At 40.5% G+C, this 25,520-nt stretch overlaps 2 protein-coding genes and 1 long non-coding RNA gene across 9 annotated transcripts in view; 1 reads left to right on the top strand and 2 right to left on the bottom strand.

Moving 5' to 3' along the window:
- IFT80 (intraflagellar transport 80) overlaps window positions 1-13,361 on the bottom strand; it is a 33,304-nt gene extending 19,943 nt beyond the window's left edge. For 4 of the 5 annotated variants that reach the window (XM_071438173.1, XM_071438175.1, XM_071438176.1 and 1 more), the window contains exons 1-7: window positions 13,110-13,361; window positions 11,909-11,983; window positions 11,130-11,353; window positions 8,514-8,624; window positions 6,362-6,430; window positions 2,969-3,078; window positions 2,567-2,656 (exon numbers count right to left, since the gene is read on the bottom strand). In XM_071438173.1, the coding sequence (XP_071294274.1) occupies window positions 2,567-2,656; window positions 2,969-3,078; window positions 6,362-6,430; window positions 8,514-8,624; window positions 11,130-11,353; window positions 11,909-11,943 (639 nt within the window). In that variant the 5' untranslated portion in view covers window positions 11,944-11,983; window positions 13,110-13,361. Of the gene's footprint in view, window positions 1-2,566; window positions 2,657-2,968; window positions 3,079-6,361; window positions 6,431-8,513; window positions 8,625-11,129; window positions 11,354-11,908; window positions 11,984-12,141; window positions 12,240-13,109 lie in introns of those variants that run through there. The other variant, XM_071438174.1, reaches the window with a different exon arrangement.
- On the bottom strand, window positions 440-2,560 carry LOC139595157 (uncharacterized). Its single transcript, XR_011680876.1, has 2 exons — window positions 1,401-2,560; window positions 440-1,116 (listed from the first exon to the last, which is right to left on the bottom strand). It is a non-coding gene; the product is annotated as an uncharacterized lncRNA (long non-coding RNA).
- A 275-nt stretch (window positions 13,362-13,636) lies between the features above and the next one.
- SMC4 (structural maintenance of chromosomes 4) overlaps window positions 13,637-25,520 on the top strand; it is a 30,065-nt gene continuing 18,181 nt past the window's right edge. Inside the window, exons 1-5 of one of the 3 annotated variants that reach the window (XM_071438163.1) lie at window positions 13,637-13,967; window positions 16,221-16,416; window positions 17,498-17,676; window positions 18,208-18,399; window positions 19,941-20,117. In XM_071438163.1, coding sequence (XP_071294264.1) covers window positions 16,260-16,416; window positions 17,498-17,676; window positions 18,208-18,399; window positions 19,941-20,117 — 705 coding nt within the window. In that variant the 5' untranslated portion in view covers window positions 13,637-13,967; window positions 16,221-16,259. Of the gene's footprint in view, window positions 13,968-15,406; window positions 15,623-16,220; window positions 16,417-17,497; window positions 17,677-18,207; window positions 18,400-19,940; window positions 20,118-25,520 lie in introns of those variants that run through there. The other 2 variants (XM_071438165.1, XM_071438164.1) reach the window with 2 other exon arrangements.

Genomic DNA, 25,520 nt, shown 5'->3' with positions numbered 1-25,520 from the left:
CACTGGAATTATTCCAGAAAAATAAATTCCCCTCATGTTTTAGTGCAATTTGAAAAATCACTGTATCACAGTTCATTTTTGGTTTATATATATATTTTTTTTGGATTTTTGTTACTGCAGAGGTGGAATTTCCCCTCATGTTTTCAGGGTAACTTGAAAAAAATCACCTGTATTTTATATATATATATATATATATATAAATTATATTAAAAATATACAAATAACATAGGTATTTAATATGTCTTGCTTTTGTTTTATACAGATATTTTTTGTATTGTTGTTACTCCAGAAATGTAATTTCCCCTCATGTTTTCAGTGTAATTTGAAAAATCACCAGTATGATATAGATATATATTTATATATATAAAGGATATATATATATATATATATATATATATATATATATTAATATACATCCTCGTTTTGTTTTATATATATATTTTGTATTTTTCCTATTCCAGAAGTATCATTTTCCCTCATGTTTTAGTGTAATTTGAAAAATCACCTGTATGATATAGATATATATTTATATATATATAAAGGATATATATATATATTTATTTATTTTAATATACCTCCCCCTTTTGTTTTATATATATATTTTGCATTTTTCCTATTCCAGAAGTATCAGTTTCCCTCATGTTTCAGTGTAATTTGAAAAATCACCTGTATGATATATTATATATTTATATATATATATAAAGGATATATATATATATTTTAATATACATCCCCCTTTTGTTTTATATATATATATTTTGTATTTTTCCTATTCCAGAAGTATCAGTTTCCCTCATGTTTCAGTGTAATTTGAAAAATCACCTGTATGATATAGATATTAATATATAAAAAGAATATATATATATTTTAATATACATCCCCCTTTTGTTTTATATATATATTTTGTATTTTTCCTATTCCAGAAGTATAATTTTCCCTCATGTTTTAGTGTAATTTGAAAAATCACCTGTATGATATAGATATATATTAATATATATAAAAAGAATATATATATTTTAATATACCTCCCTCTTTTGTTTTATATATATATTTTGTATTTTTCCTATTCCAGAAGTATCATTTTCCCTCATGTTTTAGTGTAATTTGAAAAATCACCTGTATGATATAGATATATCTTTATATATATAAAGAATATATATATTATAATATACATATTGTTTTATATATATATATTTTGTATTTTTCCTATTCTAGAAGTATCATTTTCCCTCATGTTTTAGTGTAATTTGAAAAATCACCTGTATGATATATATATTAATATATATAAAGAATATATATTTTTTAATATACATCCCCCTTTTGTTTTATATATATTTTGTATTTTTCCTATTCTAGAAGTATCATTTTCCCTCATGTTTTAGTGTAATTTGAAAAGTCACCTATATTACAGTTCAGTTTTGGTTTATATATATTTTTGGTATTTTTCTTACTGCAGAAGTGTCATTTCCCCTCATGTTTCCAGCATAACTTTAAAAAATCACCTGTGATAGATATATTGGTATTATATATATTAACTATATGTATATATATTTTAATATATATCTCACTTTTGTTTTATATATATATATTTTGTATTTATCATTTCAGAACTATCATTTTCCCTCATGATGAAGTGTAACTGGGAAAATCACCTAAATTATTCCTCACTTATATTTTATAAATACACTTCTTGTACTTTTATTATTCCAGAAGTATAATTTTCCCCCATGACATAGAAATTTTAGAAATAATTACCCAAGTTAATTAAGTGTAACTGTATATAAAAATATATCTATATAAATATAAATAAATATATTTACCTATGTATATATAAATTTTAATTAGTATTGGTTTATTTAATGCAACAGATTGCTTTTTGCCATGGTAAATGTCACATAATTCTGGATAAAATATTTTGCACCCCTGAGTTTTATTTCCTGTAAATTGCCCCAAGTCTATAAAAGAAGCTGCAAATTTCCAAAAGCAGAGATTTTTTCAAATGGAAATCAATTCACAAAACAATAATTTATTGGATTTTAAACATTTCTTAATTGTGTATTTTCTATCACAGCCATTACACAATTAAATGACAGAACCAACCCATGACACATTTAAAAATCAGTTTTTATTTAAGGGAAGATACTCAAAAGGTGCTTTGTATTTTGGATGCAGATTATATGATTATATTTCCTGCATCCAAATATATTTAAATATATTTTAGAATTTACTGAGGGATTCACTAATGTCCCTGTAGTAGAAACCAGCAGTTTTATCTCCTCTAATTTGGTATCTCAGCTTCTATTGATTGGAATAATCACTTCTATATTTGTACATATTTTTCTTTTTGTTTCACCCCCATTTTACCATTTTTTATCCTGCTGGATTTAAAAAAGATTTGGAATTTTATCTTACTACAACAGAGTGAGGTGTATTCATAAATAACACAATTTCTTCTTGAAAAGTGAAAGATTTCTCCTTTCATTTTGGGCTTCCAGGGTAAAATCCCAGCATTTCAGGCTACCTAAGAAGATTTTGGGCATGGATTTGAAATGGAAGCAGAGCCCACCTTGTATCTGCAATCTTCCCCTGCAGAGAGGATCAGGCCATTCACTGAATTCCAGTCGGTTTTCAAAATCAGGCCCTCGTGGCCTTTCCACTGGAAGGGAAAAAAATCAACTCCACAACTCTGACAACTCCTATTTTCAATATTCATCACTTGCTGGGCTTGATGATCCTGGAGGTTGTTTCCAAATTTCACAATTTTATGATTTAGCAGAAAAAGAAATTAAATAAAGCCTCAACGAGGCAGAATCAAAGCACAAAAATCTGCATGAAAATCCTTCATCTAAAAAGCCATTAAAATTTTTAATCCAAAAATTAAAATTCAACAGCTGCTTTTTAACAAAAGGCTTCTGTATCTTGATTTCTGTGAATAAACCTTATTAATTAATCAGATTATTAATGGTACCTGCAGAACTTTGGCATTTGGCTGGAGGGGTTTAATAATCAGCTGCTGCCCTGAGGTGTAGAGAACTTTGTCAGAGTCAGGGGCCCAGGACACTGAGTACACTGGAGTTCCTGTGGGCAAGCAAAAAAGACTCTATTTTTAACATCTATATTAGATACAATAATAAAAATAAATAATATTGATGGTAAGATACAACAGAGCATAAAAATAAAATACATCATTATATATAAAATATTAAAAATTTGCATTTAAGTACATAAAATATAATACATAATGACTGCATAAAATAGATTAATATTACATAAATATCTATGTAGATAACACTGTATTATATAAATGTACATGACACATTTCTCAAGCTTCTTTACCTGTTGCCATTTACACATCAACAATTCCTAAAACTTTTACAAGTGAAAGGTTTGAAGTGCAGCAAAGTCCAGAACAAGTCCAGGCCAGCAACAGGAAATAGCTGCATTTTCTATCTATATCCAGATTTGATCCTCTGATGCAATTGAGTCCCAACTGTCACTCCAGAACTACAGAAAATCAAAATAAAACTCACCAAGAGACATCAGCAAATCAATCTTTTCACCCCAAATGACGAGGCTGGACACAAAAATGGATGGAAAAAGTTTTGTGTTGCACCTAAATTGTTCTTTTTTAGATTTTTGGGTACCATAATTAGGAGAGATTTTTGTTTTGCTGCACAAACATCCCATTCACAAGTAACTTCCAAAATAAATTACAATAAATCCAACTGGCCACAGGCTGGACAGAGTTTTCCCAATTAACTGCAACTTTCTTAGACTGAAACTCTCAGAATTTTGTATCTGGAATAAAGCTGTCTGTTCCCTTTTAAAATCATGTTCCAGTTTTCAAATTAGATTTTTTGAAAACAGAATAAAGGAAAAATTACATGGAAAAACATCCAAGGAAAAAAAGAAGAATTTAAAAAAGTCAGACTTGCCAACCATGCAAATATTTTCCATATTATTTGACAAGATTTGTCTCTGAAGAAAAATCAAAGGGCTTTGCTACTTGATTCCTTGAAATAAAACTAAGAAAGTTAAGCAAAAAGCTTCTTCAAGCATTAAACTCAGCAACTGAATTAAAATTGTTCAAATAAACCATTTTAAATGTAACTTTATGGTAATAAAAAAACCCCACAAGGCTTAAAAATGCTTTTACAGGGTAAAATTCTCAGTGGCAATTTTGGCATATTAAAATCTATCTCCAAAAATGACTCAGGAATATTTTGATGAGATTTAGATAATTAAGTGACTGAGCTGCCATAAAATCATCCTGTATGTCCCCACTTCTCCCTGTGCAAAAAGCTGATTTTATTGTGGTTAAACTCCATTTGAGCTCCCAAATATTCACCCTCCAAATTGAGACCTGGTGCCGTTGCTCCTGAAGATTTCTGTGGTTCACAGATTTTCTTTCAGGGAATTTTATTCCTTAAAAATCCAGAATTATGGCAGACTTTTTTAACTTGTCAACCATCAGAGCAGACAAGTCCCAGAAACACAACATATATTAAATAAATGTGGCTCTGGCTGTTTTCCTTCTGGCAATTCCTGGTGAAAATGCCATAAATTCTGTCCCCAGCTGGAGGAGAAATTCTAAATAAACTCCTTTTTTTTTTTTTTTTTTGTCCTTTCCTAATGCTGATCTAACAATCAGAAGAGTTTTCTATTTAAACCAAATGTTTGCCTTTTTTATGATGGCTGAGGACTTAACCACAATTTCCAGGGCTTAACAGCAGGAGCTGAGTTAACTCATTTCCTCCTGCACTTAACAAGGACTGCCTTGGGAAAATGCTGCCAACACCCTGGAAAACCCAGAGGAGCAGCTCCACTGGAGGAGAAACGAGAAAATTCTGGGAAAAAAGGAGGCAAAAAGGCAGAAAATTGGGATTTGAGGAAGGAAGGTCTGGCTTATCCCACAGCACGCTTGGTCATGGCAAGAGTTTGTGTGGGATTTTGGATTGTCACAGGAGGAGAAACATTCATTTAAATAAATTTACATCTTGGGAGGGTGTTTCCAAAAGGACAGAGGTATCAGGAGTGGATTCCTCCCTGGGAGGGCTGGGATGGAACTCCCAGAGCAGCTGTGGCTGCCCCTGGATCCCTGGAAATGTCCAGGAAAGGTTTGGGACAGAGGGAGGAGCCCCTGCCATGGAGGGGATGGGGTTTAAGGTCCTCCCAGCCCAAACCATTCCAGGATTCCATGATAATCTCGTGGCTTCCCTAAGAAATTCATGGAAATCCATTTCCTCATCAAAATGGATCAGTGGAAGCCCAAATCCAACATTTCAGTGTGAGGAGAAGGAGGAAGAAAAGGAAGAATTTAAGGGAATCTAAGGAGGAACAAAGGGCAAAGACAGGACAGGCACGTGGATCATCATCCCAAAATACAGCCTGAAAATCCATTTCTAACACAAAGAGTGGAATGAGGCAAAGGAATGCTGGCACTGGGGATTTTTTCAGTTCTTATTATAATAAAGGAAGGGGAAAATTGGTTGAACATGATGCAGCCTTCCTGCAGAATCCTGCCCTGGCCCCAGGTATGGCCATGCTTACATCAGCAGCTGTGGGGCTCTGACTCTGAAGGTAAAGATTTTACACTGCAAACACAAACACAAGGTGACAGTTACTCCATGGGGCCTCAATGTGCTTTTGTACTGCACCAGAAACTCACAGAAACCCATGAAAATTCATGTTTCAAACAACAGGGTCAAATTTCCTTGAGATGCTTTTTCAAACCCCAAATAAGCAAAATAATGCATAAGAAACCTGACAACACAAACTGAGAAATATTAAAGAATATGTGCTTCAGTTTGAATATTTTTTAAAAATTTTAATTTTTTTTAAAATTCAGTTAGTTTATCTTTTTACCTGACAAACATTGCACAAGCACATGAACTTCCTTAAAAGAACTGAAATGCATTTTCTATTCAGTGCTGTGGTTAAAGTGCCTTCCCCAGGTTGAAAGCATTCAGATCATTTGTTTCAGCCAGAGATAAGGGCCTGACATTTAACCCAAGCCCAGGTGCATGTGGTTTCTTCAAAAATGTCACAAGGTCACAAGGGCTCCATCTATGAAGTCTGAAAAACAAAATTTTAGCTGAGGATCTTCACTGAAATGGCACCAAATCCTCAGCGTGGGATGAGACTGCTGCCTAAAAATATTGCAGCACTTTGAATTTGAGAAATGAAATACTTGTAAAAAAATCTTATTGAAATACAACTCTGATTTACATTTAAATTTAATTAAGGCTTTAACACCCTTGAACAAACCATCACTGCCATGTTCAGGGTCTGTGTTATTGAAATGTATTTCAGAATAACCCAAATGAACAAGTTCTGATGGAGCTCTGAGCAAAGAACTCACCTTGCTGAGCCAAGGTGGATCTCAGCATTCCACTTTTAGACCAGATTTTCACTTGGCCATCTTCCCCAGCTGCAAATGAGCACAGAAATCAGCAAATGCCATGCAATATTCACACTAACAAATATAAATGTATTTGCTCAGGAAACACTGGAGTTAAAGTCAACCCAGCTTTTCTTACAGGTGAATTCCTTTTGTTTAGTCTCCCAAACATGCAATGGGAAGTTTAGGAAGGAAAAAGATTTCAGCTGGTTCTTTTGTTATTATCAGAAATCCTCCTCTCCTGAAAACCCCTGAACTCTTTTCTGAAGCTGGTCCTAGCAAGGGAAAATCCATCATTATTTAAGCATCCCAAATTCTGTATTTTTGATCCCTTCAATGGCCCAGAAGCTGCTTAGAGGAGTCTGAGAAGGCCCAGGGGGGAAGAAGCAGCAGATTTGATGGATTTAACTGGAGATTTCACTGAGAAATGGGGCAAGTGAAGATAACTCTGCTTGGATGGCTTCAATTTTCTACCAGAACTGTGTGGTACCAAATAACTCAGTTTGGTTGTTGAAGAATTCATTGCTAAACACTACCCAGCACACTTAGGGCTGTTTTAACAGCACACAATTCCTGCTGTGGTGTAATTTTTAAAATGCACTGGGCCTTCAGTTTAGGCCTCCCAGAAGAAATTAATGGATTCTTCCATTCAAATATAATTTATTTACCACATTTCAGGTTTTTATATTTGGCCAATGTTGTTTGAAATGTTTTAAAAACGTTTTTAAAAAACCCACTCAAAATTAAAAATCTTAGTTGTGCATATTCAATGCTGTTGAAATATAACCAGAAAAATATTTGCAGTGGTGCAGTAGCAATGATTTATTTAGTCTCCCTCCAAGTACAGCTGTGGTATAAGAGGAGTTGACCTCCTCAGAATAAACTGGAAGTGGTGATGAATTCCCACACTCCCCAAAAAGTGTCAGTGTCATGCAGTCTCATAAAAAAAAAAAAAGGGATTCAAAAGACAATTTTGACTTTGTCTGTGGAGAAGTTCCTGAGGCAAAGCTGCCTTTAAAAAGAACAATCTTCCCATCCCCCTGGGGTTTCAGAGGAACAGGCTGGACAGAGCTCCTTGAAGCAGCATTTCAGAGGCTGGAAAGGAGCAGATCCAAACTGATGCTCAGTTCTTGTGGCCTGGGCTGGAGCCTGGCCAGAGGGATCAGCTGTGCTCCATCAGCAGGAGCCTGACAGCACCAGCAAGGAGCCCAGCACAGGCCACGGCAGCAGCTCCCCTAAAACCAGCCAGAATCTGGGACAAAAACCGCCAAAACCAACACATTAATGAAAGATTTGGGACAAAAAACGGTGTAGAAATGAAGAAATTGTGGGCTCGCTCCTCTGGCATTAATATAAACGGGCTGTAGGTGATAATTACTGATAATTAAGGAATAAAGCACAGGAATATTCAAGATCAATGAGCCTTTTTGGCTAAAAAACCCCAAATGTGCAGGGATACAAATGTACCAACTTAGCAACTTTTTCTTGCAGCAGATAGAAAAGAAAGAAATCAAATATTCTCCTTTCTGAAGTTCAGAACAGCCACAAAACCATCTAAGCACTCTGCTATTAAAACATTTACTTTCAATTCGATTGGGTGACTTAAATGAAAAAAGAGAAATATTTTTACTCGATCTATTATATTAATATAATATTATTAATTATTATTATTCATATTATATTAAATATTATATTATTTCTATTTTAACATATAATATATTATATATATTATATATAATATATAGAATATATAATATATTATGTATTACATATATTTATATTATATTAATATTATATTATATTAATACTATATTAAAATATTATATTATTCTATTATTATATATAAATATTAAAAATTAACATATTATATTATAAAATATTATATATAACATAATATTATAATATTATATATTAAAATATTATATTATTGTATTATTAATATATTATATTAATGAAAATGGACAACACTATGCTAAACTACATTAATAACAGTGCAAAATGAACTCCTAGCAAACAAGGTGATAACAACCTCTGTGATAAATAAGACCAAAAAAAATTAAAGTACATTATTATTTAAGTTTTCAAAGCACTCCATTAATTTAGGAATGCTCACCTGTAACCAGGGCTGTTCCCTCATAATTCCACCTTCCTGCAAGGACAGCTCCACAATGGGCTTCTACACTTTTCTCCACTCTTCCTAGCTTGGAAATCAAGTGGAATTTCCCTATTTAAAAAAAAAAAAAAGATACAGTGTATAGAATTTACAGAATTAGGTAATTATTATTCTATTATGAATGCCATTGTATATTATTACAGCAGTGCTGGTGCCTCCTGTGGAAGGCACACAGAGAAACCAAGAGAGCAGCAGTACAGAGCACATCCAGGTGTTTCTCACAGCTCACACCAGAGCTGCTCCTGCTCCCATGCTGCAGCTGGGATGCAATTCCACAGCAGCCAACCCCCAAGTTTGTAATGACTTCAACAGAAGGATCAGGAAGATTTTCTTCCCAAATAAGGGATGATGCTGCTTCAATCCAGGAAGATCAAATTTAAACTGGAGCAAAGAGCAGACAATGGAGAGCTTGGAAAAATAAGCAGCCCAGTAATTGAAATGAAGTACTTTAAAATCAGATTATTTTTAGTATTATTTGATCTATGATGCCAGACTGAACCACCTCAAGGGAGCTCCTGAGTGACCAGAGCTTTTGGCACAATCATCCAACCAAAGCTCTGCCAGTGCAAGATTTCCAAGGAAAAGACTTCTAACACTGATAAAAAACAATGGTTTGCATAAATCAGTTTATTTGAACAGATCATTTCAGATTCCATGGAATCCCAGACTGGTTTGGCTTGAGAGGGACCTGAAATCCCAATGGGCAGGGACACCTTCCACAGACCAGGCTGCTCCAAACCCCCTGCAACACTTCCAGGGTCTTCACTTAATGCATTCCACTATTTTGTAATTATAAAATAAAATTTATCTCATGGATGTATCACTTATTGTATAGAACACCTCTCAGGTCTGAGATTTTCATGTTTCATGTGGAAGCAAAAGCTGAATTTAGAGGAATTCAATGTTAATTTCTCCAAGTCAATTGCCAAAATGGCCTTTTCTGCTTTGACATTAAAAACAACTTTTATTTTCTGAAAAATATATGTTTCATTTTCTGTGCCTTTTCCCATGCAGTGCCTTTGCTCCACCTGTATCCAGGACCTTTTTCACTGGAGAATCCTTGAACCCAATCTCCCAGGAGCAGGAATATTCCCACACCATCACCTCAGGACTCAGCATTGAGTGGCTGAGCTCTTCAGAGCCATCACTTTTTTCAGGATATGCAGAATTCCATGGGATTTTAGACCTTGAAATAGCTCCCACTGATCCAAGCAGAACCCCTGAATATTTCTGGGAGCAATTCTTCAGCTCATGAGAGACAAATGAAATTCCAGTGGAGGCTCGAGCAGCTGGGAAGGAACTGAAGGATTTGGTGAAGTCAATGTATGAGGAAAATGGGCAATGTCAAAGTACCAGATAAAATCCTGTTAAAATCCAGGGAAATCTCCATTATTTTCCTGATCTTTTGCAGCCTCTCCCACTCCACAAGCTCCTACTACTCTCACAAGGCCCCTTCCAAAGAGGGCAACAGAGGAAATTGTAGCTGAGCAGGGAAGAACATGGTTACATGTAAAAGCAGGATCGACTTTCCAGAATTCCTCTGGAAAAAATGTGATCATTACTTAAAACTGTATCCTAATCCCTCTGCAGAACAGTGGAGATCAAGTTTTCAGGGAGAGCAGCTTTACTTCTGCAACTTCTTGGCTTTTCCAGCAGGGGAATTCACAACTGCTGCCAGTCAAATGCTTTTTCCATGGTATCCCCATGGGGAGGTTTCTCCATTTCCATGGATTTCTGTTCAACTGAGGCAGTAGAGTTGAATAAATTACAACTTATTACACAAAAAAAAGAGAAAATTTTAGCCAAATGCCTGGTGTAGGTAGAAGGGATTCAGCTCAATCTCTGGTCCTTTATTTTTCTTCAGGACTGAAGACAGAACTGTCATCTACCTGAAAATGACTCCTCAGTTTTGAAGGAATTTCCAGTGGGAGACTCCCAGCCTTTCCAAACACATATAAATATAGAATATAAAACATGTATGTTTTGTTCATTAACTTCCATGGACTCTTAAATGCTGACCTAATATAAAATTGTCAATAAAAAAAGAAAAAAGAAGTCGAATCACTTGTGATTTGTCCTGAATTTGAAGGTTAAAGCTAAAAATACTCTTCATTTTTGTTAAAAAATAGCAACAAGACCAATGTCAGTAGGAAATAAAAAACCAATATCCCCCAAGAGATTCATTTCAGAAGGAGACCCAAGGGGACTAAATTTACATTTGCTCTGATTTCAAACATCTGCAGTTCAACTAGGAATTCATGCAAGCCTGTAAAGCCATTATGCTGCTTTTCCCTTGGATTCAGCAACTTTGCAGGAATCCTTATCACACAGGGGACTTGGCTGGTGCAGGAAAATTGCAGGAGTAAGCTGGGGCAGGAAAACTCATCTTTTTGGGGAGAAGGGGAAAAACCCCAAGCAATCCTCAAAGCTTCTTGCTCCTCAAACACTGCCTTGCGTTTGACTGACACGAGCACTCAAGGAAGGGTACGAAACAACCAACATTTGAAATATATCATTTTAAAACGCTATTATTAGAACTATTTGAAGTTGCCTCACCATCAGAGCTGGTCAGAACAAAGCTCTCAGCCTGGGATTGCCTCTTGGCCCCGGTGCCTCTGGGAAAGCAGTGCAGATCCAGGGGATAAACGTCCCCCGGCAGCTGCAGCACGCGCGAGCTCTCGCTGCTCACCGGGTTCCACTTCACGACCTGCTGGTCATCGCTGCAGGAGAACAGCTCATCAGCTGCTGTCCAGCCCACACAGCTCACCAGGCCCTTATGTGAAATTCAGTTAAGGAATCTGGAGAGTTTAAGCACTAAAAAGAATCAAATACCCCATCTCAGAACTGAAGGGGGCAATGCAGGAGGGTTATTCTGGTAACAATGTGTGGAACGCTTAATCCAAAAATAAAAATAAATCTTCATTCTTCATTTTTTTTGCTCTTATGTGCCAAGAAGAGCTGGTAAAAATTTAGTCCAAAATGAAAATATTTCATAAAAATAAAATTCTTATCATGATGTGAAGTTATGGAAACATGGCCAAAATGTTGGGTTAGTGAAGGGTCTTAGTGCAAAACACAGTGCAAAACATCCAACTTTCACTCAAAAGTGTTGGCTTATTCACACCACATCATATATAAGTGTTCAGTGTCTCTTAAAATATTGTCCTTAAAGGCTGCAGTCAATGACAAGGGGAACAAAGGAAAAACAGGAAAAAAAGCCATCTGCAATTTACTAATATTTTACTGAAACTTCAACAACAAAAAAATATTTTCTGGAAGAGGCTATTCAGAATGAACATGATGTTCCATGCTTTTTTCTGTGACAAAGGATATGTTTTGGCTCCTTTAAAAGGGAAGTCTTCAGTCTCATCTCAGTTGTTCAGATGGAGCATTAAAACCATGTGTTACAACTGCAATAAAAGAAAACAAATACATATATAAGTATGCATAATTCACATAATATATATGCATACACAAGCAGCCAAAATTCAAGAGGAGGACACTAACACTAACATTAAAAGTTCTGAAGTAATATTACTACTGGGGGAAAATAAGCACCAAGAAATACCTGAGTTTAAAGAGAATTCTGTTTTCACATTATCCAACTGAATATGGACAACTTGAAGAAAAAATGATGCTGTGAACAGTGAATCCTTAAGGTTGGAAAAGACCTTTAAGATCAAGCCTAAAACATCAAGAGGTCGGAGCACTGGAGATCCCCTGTGCTGACACACAGCCAGGAAGGAAAAACGTGGTATTTTCCTTTCCAAGCCCAGAACTTTATTATAATTTTTAAAGCGCTTTAATGGCTCTGTATGTGCTGCTGAAAGGCTGAACGCCCACCCTGGGCCATCCACAGGTACATCCATCCCTGCCAGCCCACGTATTCCCTCCGTCCCAAGGAGGGCAGCAGGAGTTTTAGGAGACATGTGGCAATAAGCAGGAATTCTAAGCAGGAATTCTAAGCAGGAATTCTAAGCAGGAATTCTGGGGACTCGGAGAAGCCCAAGAGCCTGACGCCTCCTCCCTTTCCCAAGCGGAGCCGCTGGCCCGGAGATGAGGATCAGGAACGGCGGAGGAGAGCGGGATGGGGGCAGCGCAGGGAAGGAATGCCAGAGGGAAGGAAAACTAGCGGGCGGGCTAGGGAAGGCAAGGGGAAGGGATGGGGGCAGAGCAGGAAAGGGAAGGAATGCCACAGCAGGATGGAGGGAATGCCGAGAAGGAAAAGCAGGGGCGGAACGCGGGGCACGGAGAAGGAGACACCAAAGCCTCGGGGCAGCCTCGGCCAGCACCGCCCGCGCCAACACCCGCAGTTCCCCCCGTCTGCAGCTCTCCAAGATGCAATTACCCAACCCCTCCTGAGGGTCGGGGCTCCCCCGCCCTGCCCTCAGCTGTCTCCCGGAGCTCTCCCGCCCCTCCATCCGCCCGTCCCACGCGCAGCCGGGGGTCACGGCTCCCGACCCTCTCGCCCACCGCGGCGGTGACTCAGCCGAGGGGAGGGGGCCGGCGGCCGCCGCCTCCCCAGCGCGCCTTTACCTGCGCGGGCAGCGGGAGGCAGCGGCAGAGCGGCGGCCGGAGCCCGCTCCCGGCGGAGCCCGCTCCCGGCGGAGCCCGCTCCCACGGGAACCCGGGGCGATCCTGCCACCAGCTCCCGGAATGATCCCGCTCCCGGAGGATCTTGCTCCTGGCCGATCCCGGGATGATCCCGCCTCCCCGTCCCGCTCCCGTCGCCTCAGGAGCGGCGGCTCCCGCTCCCCCCGCCGCCAAGCGCCGCCGTCGCTATGGCGACTTCTCGCGAGACCGCATCCTCTTCATCCTCCTCCTCCGCCACCTCACGGCTCCCCCCCGGCCCCCCCAAGGTGCCACGGCGCCGCCCGTTAATTAATTAAACCCGCTTCAAAATCGCCGCGCACTCACCATTTAAAAAAAAAATTTTTTTGACTTGTAAAAATTTTTAATTTTTTTTATTAATTTTAAACCGGCGCGCGTCGCCCAGCAACCAAGCGCCGCCCACTGACCTACTTCTAAAATTAAAATTAACCCTTTTCTCCGCCGGCACGGCCGCCAGGCTGTGTTACCTCGCCGCCCTCACCCCCTAATGTCTCCCACCCCTCCGTCTCTGCTCAGAAAAAGCCGCTCCCGGCGGATTTCTGGGCGCTTTCCCCTCCCTGCTGTAACGAACACAAGATGGCGGGCGGGGGCGGCGGTGCCGTTCAAACCCGCGGGCCCGGCCCCTCCCGTCCCAGCCTGCCCCGCGCTTTTCTAACGAATTTCGGTTCGAGTTCGCCGTTTCGGCGCCATTTTCGAGTGTGGAAGCCGCCGAGCTTCTACAGCAGCCGGAGCCGCCCGCGCTGCCGCCGCCTCGCCGGGGCACGGAGCCGCCGGGACGAGCAGGTACGAGCTCGGCGGGAGGAAGCGATGGCGGTTCGCCTCAGGGCCGTGCGGTGGGGGGGCTTCGCGGCGGAGGAGGTGCCCTCAGGGGGCTGCCCCGGGCAGGGGGTGCTGAGGGGACGGTGCTGATGGCGAAAACGGAGATGCTGGCAGAGTTGAGGGGAGACAAGGGATGCTGAGGTGGAGATTAGGAGTTTTGAGGGGAAGGTGCTAAGGGCGAGACAAGTGATGTTGAAGGGAAGGTGCTGAGGGGAAAGGCTGGGGGTGCTGAGGAGGAGGCGCTGAGGGGGAAGGCGGGAGCTGCCGAGGGGATGGCAGGAGGTGCTGGGGGCCCGGCGGGTTCTGCCCCGCGCCTCATTTCCCCACTTCCCCCTGGGCCGGAGGGAGCAGAAGGGAAGCGGCGGCAGCGCCTCTCCCTCCCCGGGCCGGGCTGCCCCGCTGAGGGTCCCCCTGAGGGCTCCGGGCCCGGCGGCTCCGTCCCGGCTGCTGTTGGCACAGGGCTCCGAGGAGCGGCTTCCCGAGGGGCTGTGCAGCCCAAGGGCTCCCGCCGTGCCCTGAGGGAGCCCCGCGGACCGGAGGACGGGAAAGTTCAGGGACGCATTTGGGTAGCGGAGAGACCCGACTTTAATCTGCTTAGAGAGGGACCCTCCTGTCCCTGGCTCTGCCTGCTGCTTTGATGCTTGAAGGGTGAGAGAAAAATCCCAAGAAAGCTCTTAATGATTGACCATTCGCTTAAAGGAGCTGGACTCGATGATCCCCGTGGGTCCTTTCCAGCTCGGAATATTCTTGGATTCTGTGACTTGGAAAGAGGGTGACAAGGGTGCAGTCTGGCTCCTCAGGCTTTGAAAAAGCCCCAGATTTGTCACTGACAGGGCTTGTGTCTATCAGATTTAATCGGCTGTTAATAAGGAAGCTTTTCTGTCCGTCTCCGGCTCTTTTTCCGCCGTCCCCGTGAGGGAAGCGGCGCTTGGCAGGAGCGATGCTTTTACCGAACACCTTCGAGCTGGCTCGGGGGAGGGGCTGGGCACGAATTTGTTAAATTTGTTAGAGACGATGTGGCAGCTGATTTATCGCGATTTAAAAGCTGAGGTCAAGTAGTTCGGCTTGTTCATTCTGGTGAAGTGTCCCGAGGGGGGGGAAGGGTTGCGAAGGTAAATAGGTCTATATTGCACAATTCTGTTGGAGTGGAGCAGTTCGGGGGGGGAAAAAAATAAAAAAAAGTGCTTTGAGAGGCTGTAATTGTCCGCGACAGCCATTGCGGAACCGTTCCGAACGGGGGTACAGACTGAAATTGCCTGGAAATGAGTTGTGTCTGTGATTTCCCCCCTCCCCCATTGTCCCAAATGAAGGGCTCTCATGAGAGTGTGGGCTGGGGGTAGGTCTGAAAACGTCAAATGATTGGCACCAATTGTGAGATGACTTTCTAACCACGTCAGTTTTTTATCTTGTGAGAAGTAAACTTTCTCATGTCTGTTTTTCTGCGAACTCGCTTCGCCACTTGCTGCGATTGCAACTCTTTGGGGGGAGAGTTTTGCTCCTTTTCTTCTCATCGGGTGCTTTCTCCTCACCCGTTTGGGGAGCTGTGCTCGAGTGCCAGCTGATGGCTTTTGTAATGCTCGTCCTTGCTCAGATCCCTTTAACATCCCGGCTAGATGAAGGTATTTCGTTTTTGCTTTCTCTCTGAAATGCTGAACGCTGGCAGGAGGGGTTGTGTTGTGTTTTGCGAGCAGAGTGTGTCGATTTAAATAATTTAAGAGTCAAATCTTTGCTATAATCACTCAGGGCTTTTGTTTCTCTATCTGTTTATCAATCTCTCTCTAGCCATACAAATATTTAGCACGGATTATTGAAAGTAAAAGGAGTGTCAGGTCTGAAATATAACGAGTTCTTCCAGGAGAGTAGGGACATGTGGCTCCTGGACTTGTTATTCCATGTGTCTTTAACTCTTTTGCCCCCAGCACCAGGGTGGCTTTCAGGGAGCAGAGTCACTGCCCTCACATGTCCCCACGAGCTGGCAGCAGGTAGATCCGTGCCGTTAGAACAGATTAGGCTCAGCCCCTCGATTGGGGGGTGATGTATCTTAAACTCTATCGTTATGAAGCTAACCTCGATATTTTGTTTCAAATTTGGATTTTTGTCATCTAAATGCCTCCAGTCTTAAGTTTCTAAATGAGTCGAGCATCTGGGCAGAGGTGTAGGTGACTTGCTGGGCTGTAGCTCGGTGCTGAGATCACGGGCTTCTCTTGTTTGTGTCAGCAAAGGAGATAGAGCCCTTCAGTTGTTTGATTGCTTGGAATGGAAGGGGAGCAGCCAGCAGGGACCGTGCCAGGCAAGAGCACCAAAACCTCCAGTGCAGCCCGTGGGAAGGGCAGGGAGCCCTTGCAGGAGTCCTCCATGGCCATGGAAGTGGAAAACGAAGGCACCAGGGAGCCCGATCAGGAACCTCCCCAAGGTAGGTCTGGGCTGCCTGTGCTGCTGCTCCCTGAGCCTCCTCAGCAGCAACTTGGATTCCCAAACCCTTCCCGAAGGGATTTGCTCTTTTCCCTTCTACAAAGCAGCACTTTGGCAATTTCCAAGTGCTTCTAAAATGGTCCAAAGAGCCTGCAAAGAGTTAAAGGCTTTGGCCCAGTCCAAGTGCAAAAGCCATTTGGAGACTTTCTCCTAATAAAGCCTATTTCGGAGCTCTGATCTGCAACATTCTCCTGAAGGTTGTGGTACAACAGCAGGATTTTTCAAATTTATAGGCAGCCAATGGTATGGGATTCCTTGGAATGGAATAAATGTCAAGTTTATTTACTTAACTCTTAAAATGATTTGACTTTCTTTTTCATGAAGCAGTGTATTTTCTTGAGTTCCTTGAGTTGAGCTTTCGCAGAAAAAAAATCTGCCAAACCCAGCAGCTGTGTAACACTTTAGGGAGCCAGATGTGCAGTTGTTCAAGGCAGGTATTTGACAAAGACATTGAAATTGGGTGGCAAAAGCTGCTGCTCGTTGGAAGGAGGAATTGCTGGTGCCTGGGGAAAAGCTGCTCTGCTGATATCCAGGGGGCCAGTTTGTTTTCGTAACAAACTTCCTGTCTTTGCAGAGCAGCCGTGCTGTCATTGCAGCTTTCAGAGCCTCGTGAGAGATCCCCAAATCTTGCACAGCGACTCTGAAATGTGGCTTTGCACTTATTCATTAGAAAGGCTTTGCCTGCTTCAGATTTGCAGATTTATTGTGATGGTTGGAGCTGCTGGAATTGCAGGGGGCCTGTTAAAGTATGTTGGAATAAGAATTACATAATGAAAGAACAAACCCAGCGATGGGACATCTTAAGTAGCTCTTAAAAAACATTTTGTTTGTGGAAAGAAGAATTTTAATTCCACTCAGCTCATATGAATAACTACAGGCCAAAATGTAGTTTGGTTCGGACAGAAATGATGTTTGCTTTTTCGGTTCAGCATTTTAAAAGGTGTCAAATCACTGAGAGCTTACAATTGGTTTTTTTCTCGTTTTTTTTTTTTTATCTTTCTGTTTGTTTGGATGGGTTTTAGCAGCCTCAGATGAGGTGGTGGATAATCGAAGTTTAGAAGAGATTTTGGGTAGCATCCCTCCTCCCCCACCTCCGGCAATGACCAGTGAACCTGGTGCTCCTCGCCTCATGATCACCCACATTGTAAACCAGAACTTCAAATCCTATGCAGGGGAGAAAACTCTGGGACCTTTTCACAAGGTATCTTTCTTTTTCCTGAAGTAGTTTTGAACCGAAGGTAAGGCTTCACTGGGTGCTATTATTCCTTCCTGCATTTTCTTCATCTAAGCTGACCTCAAAATAACTGCAAAAATATTTAAGGGTTAGAAATATTTTGATAGTAATATTCTAAATTAAGCAGAGAAAACAGTGAAGTGCAACTTTGCAATGCTGTGCAATTTTAATTTGTCAGCACAGCTTAGAAAAGCTCTCTTTTCTCTTGATTTCGTTTGCTGGGGAACTTTTAGGGCCGTGTTTGAAGCAAGAGAATATTTTTGTGTGCCCACAAGAGCCTTACGTGGCTGAGCATGAACCTTTGCAAAGTGCAGGGCTCTGGGTGAAGCAGCGCAGCTGGGAGAGCTGAGCTCAGCTCCGGGGCTTTTATTCACTTCTACCTTGGCAGCCAAAGCTCAGCTCTCAGACCTTGCAGGCACGAGGAGCAAGAATCGTGCTTGAAATGGGTGCAGGATTTCTTTGCCTTTGAAGATGACTTTTGCCAACCCTTGTGTGCAGCGTTTCTCGTGCATTATTGGGCCGAACGGCAGCGGCAAATCCAACATCATCGATTCCCTGCTGTTCGTGTTCGGCTACCGAGCCCAAAAAATCCGATCCAAAAAGCTCTCGGTGCTGATCCACAGCTCTGATGAGCACAAGGACATCCCCAGCTGCTCTGTGGAAGTTCACTTCCAAAAGATCACTGACAAGGTGGGTTTGATCCCAGCTTCTTTCCCTTAAGGAGCTGCACAACTTTTCCTATTTGCTTATTTTCCTTGGAGCTGGGGAAAACTTCCTAGCGTGATTAGTTTACCTTGGGGATAGAAACCAGCAGTGTTAATTAACTTGAAAAACCCTCTGCTGAGTAGGGCAGCTCTTAAAATCTTAGTCAGGATTCTTTAATTTGTATAATTAAAAGATTCTTTCATTTGCAGGACTAATATGGGGTAGATTTCTGTTGGAAAACAATTTAGCAATTTTTAAGCATCATTTTAACAAGAACTCGTTTTAATTTGTAATCTTGTTTACCTCAAGTAAATAAAATTTATTTCTGCAATTAAAAGAATTCATGGGAATTTATAAATCTATATTTGGACATATTAGAGATTCCTAAATGTATAACACAATATATGTAATGTATAACACAATATATGTAATGTATAACACAAATATATGCATTAAGAAATAAAAGCTATTTAAGAAAAACTTTTCAAACCAATTTGAAATTATTTTAGGTTATTTAAATTTAGAAAAATACATAATGAATCTGAAACTTATTTACACTTTATGTACTGCAAATGTGCCTGTAATTTTATAACTGATTTCTCAGCAAAAATTCTGGAGCCCACATTTTACCACTAAAATTTTTTGAAGCTGATATTTTGTTAGAACGAAATAGGAAGTGTTAGCAAATTAAAAAAAATATTTCTTTTGCTTGCTGCTTTGTGTATTGATAAAAACTTGAGCATTTTTTTTGTTGATTTATGGCAATTGTGGTACAAAGAATTTATTTCTTCTAATTTAAATTGCTTTTTTGTGCACACATTCAAACTTTTAAATTTCGGGTCAACCAAAAAAGGGGGAAGTGTACATTGAAATTCCAAAAATGGTATTAATCAAGTGGAGCATTTTCAGCCTTTTTTAGGACCTGTTTGAAAAGACACTTATTTTTTTTTCTTTTTGTGTTTATAATACCCAGATTAAAAAATTCATCTATTTAAATTTTTAAACATTTTTTTTTGACTTTGTGTGAACATCCAGTAGCTGAGTTGGATTTCAAACCAGAGAGCAATTTGAGAGTTAAATTTGGGTGAATTTTCACTTCTGGAAGCCTGGCAGCAGCTTGATTTTGGCTGGTAAAAGGGAAGGTGAATGGAAGGTGTCTTTTGAAGCTGCTGCTGTTCCATTTGCCCCATCTTTAACTTTTTTTTGCCTTTTTTCTCTGGTGGAGCTGGGAGTGCAGGGAGCTCTGCAGGGACACCCAGCCCTGCAGCCTGGCCATGCACAGGCAATTCCTGCCCCTCAGGAACACAGCTCAGGGCTTTTCTGTTCACTTCTCCAAGGGGATTTTTTATTGTTGTTTTTCTCTTTTTTCAAGAAATACAATTTTAAGACAGCTCCCAGTTCTTCTACAGCTCAAGAGTCCATGATAAAAACACCCCATGATGAAACTGGTCTGGTTAATTGTGAAATAGGAGGTGAATTCCCATCCACAGTAATTGTTCCTCTGGCTTTGTGTTTCCTCAAAGCAGGAAGGAGATGATTACGAAGTCATTCCTGACAGCAAATTCTGTGTCTCTAGAACTGCCTATAGAGACAATTCCTCCACCTACTACATCAATGGCAAGAAAAAGACATTCAGAGATGTTGGGGTGCTCCTCCGAAGCCACGGCATCGACCTGGATCACAACAGGTTCTTAATTCTCCAGGTTGGTGTGTGAGTAACACCCATTTGAAAATTGCATTTCCAGGTGAAACTCTTAAAAAATGCAGCTTTGAAAAGCTGCCTTGGAGGCCTTGAAGTGCTGTAGCAGCACATCATGGTTTGCATGCTCTGCTCAGGGTGCAAATCATTTTCTGCTGCTGCAGGAATTGAAGGCTCAGGAGCTCAGGGATCCCTGGCCCTTTCTGCAGGAGGGGATTTTGTGCTCGCTCCGCCCTAGCAGCACGTAAATATTGGAGTGTCAGAGAAACCTTCAACCCCAATATTCTTGTGCTGCTTCAGCGTGGCAGAGCCTCAGCACCTGGGGGTCAGCTCTGAACTGCAGCAGGGCTGGTGAAAGCTGCATTCTCCAACTGCCTCAGCTGCTGTGCTCCCACAGGCACAGCTCTGCTGAGACACCAGGCTGGGAATGAATTGGGCAGGAAAAATCCCTGAATTGTGTTTGTTGTTCACCAGCTCCAGAAATGTTTTTAACCAACCTTCATCACTAATTACAGTTCATAACTAATTACAGTTCATAACTAATTACAGTTCACAGCCCACACTGTAAAATGAATCACAATTTGTCAATATTATATCATTTATATTCATGTTTGACCTTCACATTCTGAGCACATTCTTGCTTGCATCTCTTTGCTGGTTTAAAGTCAGGCTAAAGGGAACAACTTTATTTTTTTTTTCCTAGTTTTTAAATTATGAGAATTTTGCTATGTGCCAGCCAATTAAAATGTAAATTAAGCTACAAGTATTTAAATATTAATTCTATTAAATAACTATTTCTGCCATTACCTGTAATTACTAACAAGTCCCAAATCTACTCTGGCCTAGAAACCAGTGATCAGTGGGAGCTTCCCAAGGTTTGAAATGTTTAATAGAGTTTATTTTAGGCTGGATTCTGTCAAAGGAGCTTCCAGTTCCCCTCTAAAAAACCAAAATATTTCAAGAACTTGTAGCTGGGTGGCTGTGCTTGCTTCACTTCCTCCAGGCTTTCTGTGCAGTCCTTTTTTACAGCTACACCCACAAAAAGAGGATATCTGTGTTTGCAAGTCTCCATGCCAATTAATGATTTCCTCCAACACTTCATTCCTGTGTTTTCTGCTTCAGGATGGAGCGAGAAGCACCTCCAAGAAAACAACTTGGAGTAAACACATCCTTTTTTTAATAAATACAATTGTTCTGCAATCTCATTTGGCCAGAATTTCCAGCAGGGAGAAATGGGAAGTGCAGGATGGAGCAGGGTGGGAATGGTGGCCCAGAGACCCCAGAGCTCAGTGAGGGAGCCCTGGGAGCAGGGGAGGGCAACATCTGGAAGGGAATATTGAGAGCTTCATTTATTTTATATTTTTTTTCCCCAAAATGGAGTTGGTTTTCTCCTCCCACAAATTGTTTGAATGAGGGGAGCATCCCTTTTATTGCTAAAAGCTGGAATTTCAGGTTTCCCACCCTCCAAAGGGAAATAAAGGGAAGTACACAAGAATTGACCATAAACCAGAGCTCTCCCACCACAGTTTTCACATTTCATCACACCAGCCTTTGTCTCACAAGCTGCACTGAGATTTTCTGCCTTTTTTAGCATCTCTGACAGGGCAGGGCCTTTCCCTTTGCCTTTTGAAAGTGAAATCCACTGATCTGACTGTGCAAAATTCAGTGTTTCCACTTGGGGAATGTGGCAATACTTTCCACACAATGACAGCACAGCTTCAACCCCCAAATCCTAACATTTGCAGTTAGAAGTTTAAAATTTAGAGTTAGAAGTTAGAATTCTTTAGAGTTAGAAGTTAGAATTCTTTAGAGTTAGAAGTTAAAAATTCTTTAGAGTTAGAAGTTAAAAATTCTTTAGAGTTAGAAGTTAAAAATTCTTTAGAGTTAGAAGTTAAAAATTCTTTAGAGTTAGAAGTTAAAAATTCTTTAGAGTTAGAAGTTAAAAATTCTTTAGAGTTAGAAGTTAAAAATTCTTTAGAGTTAGAAGTTAAAAATTCTTTAGAGTTAGAAGTTAAAAATTCTTTAGAGTTAGAAGTTAAAAATTCTGTAGAGTTAGAAGTAAAAATTCTTTAGAGTTAGAAGTAAAAATTCTTTAGAGTTAGAAGTTAAAAATTCTTTAGAGTTAGAAGTTAAAATTCTTTAGAGTTAGAAGGAAATAAAGCCATCTAAGGCTGTGGATTGTTATCACAGGAATTGCATTTTTCCCCCTAATATTTTTCAAATAATTTAAAATTGAAGGGATAAGGAACAGGTTGATTTGGCTTTTACTTTTTTTTGGTTTTTAGCAGCAAAACTAAGAGTTTAATTAAACTCAATTTAACCAAGTATTTATCATTTAAAATCAATTATAAATATCTGATTTTTGACTATACCAATAGGGTGTAATTAAAATATTTCATTTGTACTCTGGATTTTGGGGAAAAATATGAATGAAGGATTCTCAAGAGTGGTTTGGGTGTGTGACAGAACATTTACTGTCAGTATTTAAGAAAATGTTGTAGGAGAACATGTCCCACATGTGGAACCAACACCTTCAGAGCTTTGATTTTATCTTGCTCACATCATTGCCATTACTCAATGGAAAATATTTGCTTTTTAGAAGGCTGCTTCAGGGGTTTTTTGTGCTTCCTTTTCCCCCTTTCACCCCCTATTTTGCAGTGGTTTTCTGCTGATTTTGGTGCTTTTTAGGGTAAAATTTGAAAGCTGAGTTTGGATAGAGGTGTTTCTGCTGATGCCAAACTGAAAATATTCAAATCAAACTGCTGCTGACTTCTGTGAATAAAATCACAAAAAACCAAAAAAAAAAACCACCTGTGGGAAACCAGAAAATGTGAGAGTAATTGAGTAATTCTAGAAAAGATACAAATTCTGTGCCTGAGCTTGCAGATTGAGAGAAATCTGGTTTCAGAATTCTTGTGGTTCCAGTGGGATTTGCCAGCACAGAACAGGAGGAGTTTGTCACTTCTGGGACCCTCAACTCCAGCACTCCATGCTTTTAATCCATTTCCCTTTAGTGCTTTCACTACTTCAGGAATAGAGAATTATTTGGCATTATTCTAATAATTATCATTTCAAATAATCACAGATATCTTGCATTTTTAATGAGCTTGCCACAGCCTAAAACTGCAGCAGGCAAAGCTGCATCTTGTCACTCCAAAAAAGGAGATTTTGGGGGAAAAGCTGGCACCTTGCTGCTGCTTTGCTGTGCTCCTCACCTTGGAGAGGTGTAAAGAACAAAAATCCATCAATAAATGAATGAATGAGCTTTGGCTGGAGGCCTTGCAGGGCTGCCAGAGCCCCAGGGCCTTTGTGCTGCTCCCTGCAGTGACCCTGGAGGGCTCTGACACCCCAGCCTCTGGTGCTGTCCCCTGGGCAAGGGGGGAAATGGGGCCCTGGGGGTGCAGGGGAGCAGCAGAGACCCCAAAAAGGGTGGGAAAGCCAAGGGGAGCTGCCCAGGCAACCCCCTCTGCACATCAGTGCTGCATTCATGGCAACAAACTTGGACATTTATTTTCATTTAGTTCAGAATCTTATGAACTAATTCCAATTGTTTTAAGTCCATTTTGTCCTAATTATACAATGATTTTTAGTAGAATATATTTGATAAACTTAATTGAAATATTCTCCTGTCATCTTAGGTCTAAACAACGACAGGGGTTTTATTTGGTGCATTTTCCAACTGGTTTTATTTTGTGTTTTGGAGCTCAGTTTTATCCTGTGGCAAGATGAGGCTGCCAGGAAGGAAATTCTGTCAGGTTTTTCACCTGCTCCTGTGTGGAAACAATGTGGGAGCCACTTCCAGGAGAATGGGGAGGAAATGAGGGAGAGATTTCCTTCTCCTTTGAGATAAAGCAGAAACTCCCAGTTGTTGAGGTCTGTGCTTCTGATGGGACACTGGGGCTATAAATGGGATTATAAATGGGATTATAAATGGGATTATGAAATATCTGTGGGGGATGAAGAGATGGTTGTTCCTGTAGGAAATCCTGTAGAAAAACATGGAAAATGGCAGGAGAAAAGAAGTGAAAATTGAATATTTTCTTTAGAACACCCCAATAACAAATCAAATGTTCCTGACTTCAATTCCAAAGTGGTTCTGGATTTGCACTCACTCTGTGCTCTGATGTTAAACACAGCAATGCCCTTAAAACTTGGGAACTTTCCAGAATGCAGAATTGGAGGTTTGTGCACACAACTGAATGTTGTGTAAAGGCTCAGTCTGAGCTTTTCCTCATATCTGGCCAGTGGTGACACTGCAGATTTTTAGAAGTATTTTTATTTTGGATTTGATTTGATTTCCCCCTGAGTTTTCCTGGAAAGGAGGTTTTGGTGCTTTTTTTTCCCCCCTGTATATTCACCATGTGGTAAAATTGAAGTGCAAAAATGAGGCAGGACAGCAAACATTAAATAATAGCAACAATAACATGGAATTACAGGAAAAATAATCTCAAAACAATCTGTTGTGAATTCCCAGAGCTGTGTTACAGCAGAGGGACAATGAGGGAATGATGGGAGGATTATGGGAATATTTGCTCTCTCCATCCATATTCCAAAATCCATGGGTGCAGAATTGCCCAATTCCTGGGCAAAGCTTTATGGGATGAGATAAAATAAAGAAATAAATTGGAGATGCAGAAATGTAGGATTGATTTCTGCCATTCTTTATTGTACTCTTGCTTAAAAATGAGAGCTACCATTGGGGTGGGGAGAAAAACCCAAAGCCAAGTGTGGGCACATAAAGAAAAATTAAAAATAGAAATTTGGGAGAGAGGGTGAGATCAGTGGAAGCTGCAGACAGAGGAAAGGAGACACTTCTCTCATTTTGCTGCCTAAAGGCTTTTTGAAGAGAAAAATGCACTTTTGGTGCCTGGTTATCAAGAAACTGAGGGCACAAACCAGGCAGGAGGTAAAAATGCAGTGAGAAAAGCAAATTCCACGAGACCCAGGCTGCTTTTCCTGGGACTGTTCCTCACCCTGGCTGCTGCTGCACCTCCAGGCTGTGTCCCACAGGTGGAACTGGAGCTGCAGGAGCCCCAAGCTGAGCTCAGGAGCAGGAGCTGTGCTGGTGCTGGTTCTAAATGGGTAAAGAGCAAAGGAAATGCAGGAGTTGGGCTTGGAATTGCTCTCTTTGAAATCCCTAGATAAAACAATCTCTTTCTAACATCTCTTTCTAACAAACAGTGCAGGTGTTGTCATGGGATTTTTCCTGTGTCCCTCTGCCTTTGCTCCTGGTGATGCTGAGCAGTTTTCAGCTCCTGGAGAAGCTCTTGCAAAATCTCTTTTTGATCTCCATTTGCTTCATGTTTGAGAGAAGTGAAACATTGCTGTGCTCTGGAAAACAGAGTCAAACAGAACTTGGCTTTTCTTAAGAAATGTTTGGCCTGTGCTGGGTCACTTTTGTCTCAAT

The sequence above is a fragment of the Agelaius tricolor genome, unplaced genomic scaffold, assembly GCF_023055355.1.
Source record: "Agelaius tricolor isolate 1412-34295 unplaced genomic scaffold, bAgeTri1.0.p SCAF_12, whole genome shotgun sequence".
Lineage (NCBI taxonomy): Eukaryota > Metazoa > Chordata > Aves > Passeriformes > Icteridae > Agelaius > Agelaius tricolor.
The sequence above is the reverse complement of the archived record's forward strand: the minus strand, read 5'-3'. Positions and strand labels throughout refer to the sequence as shown.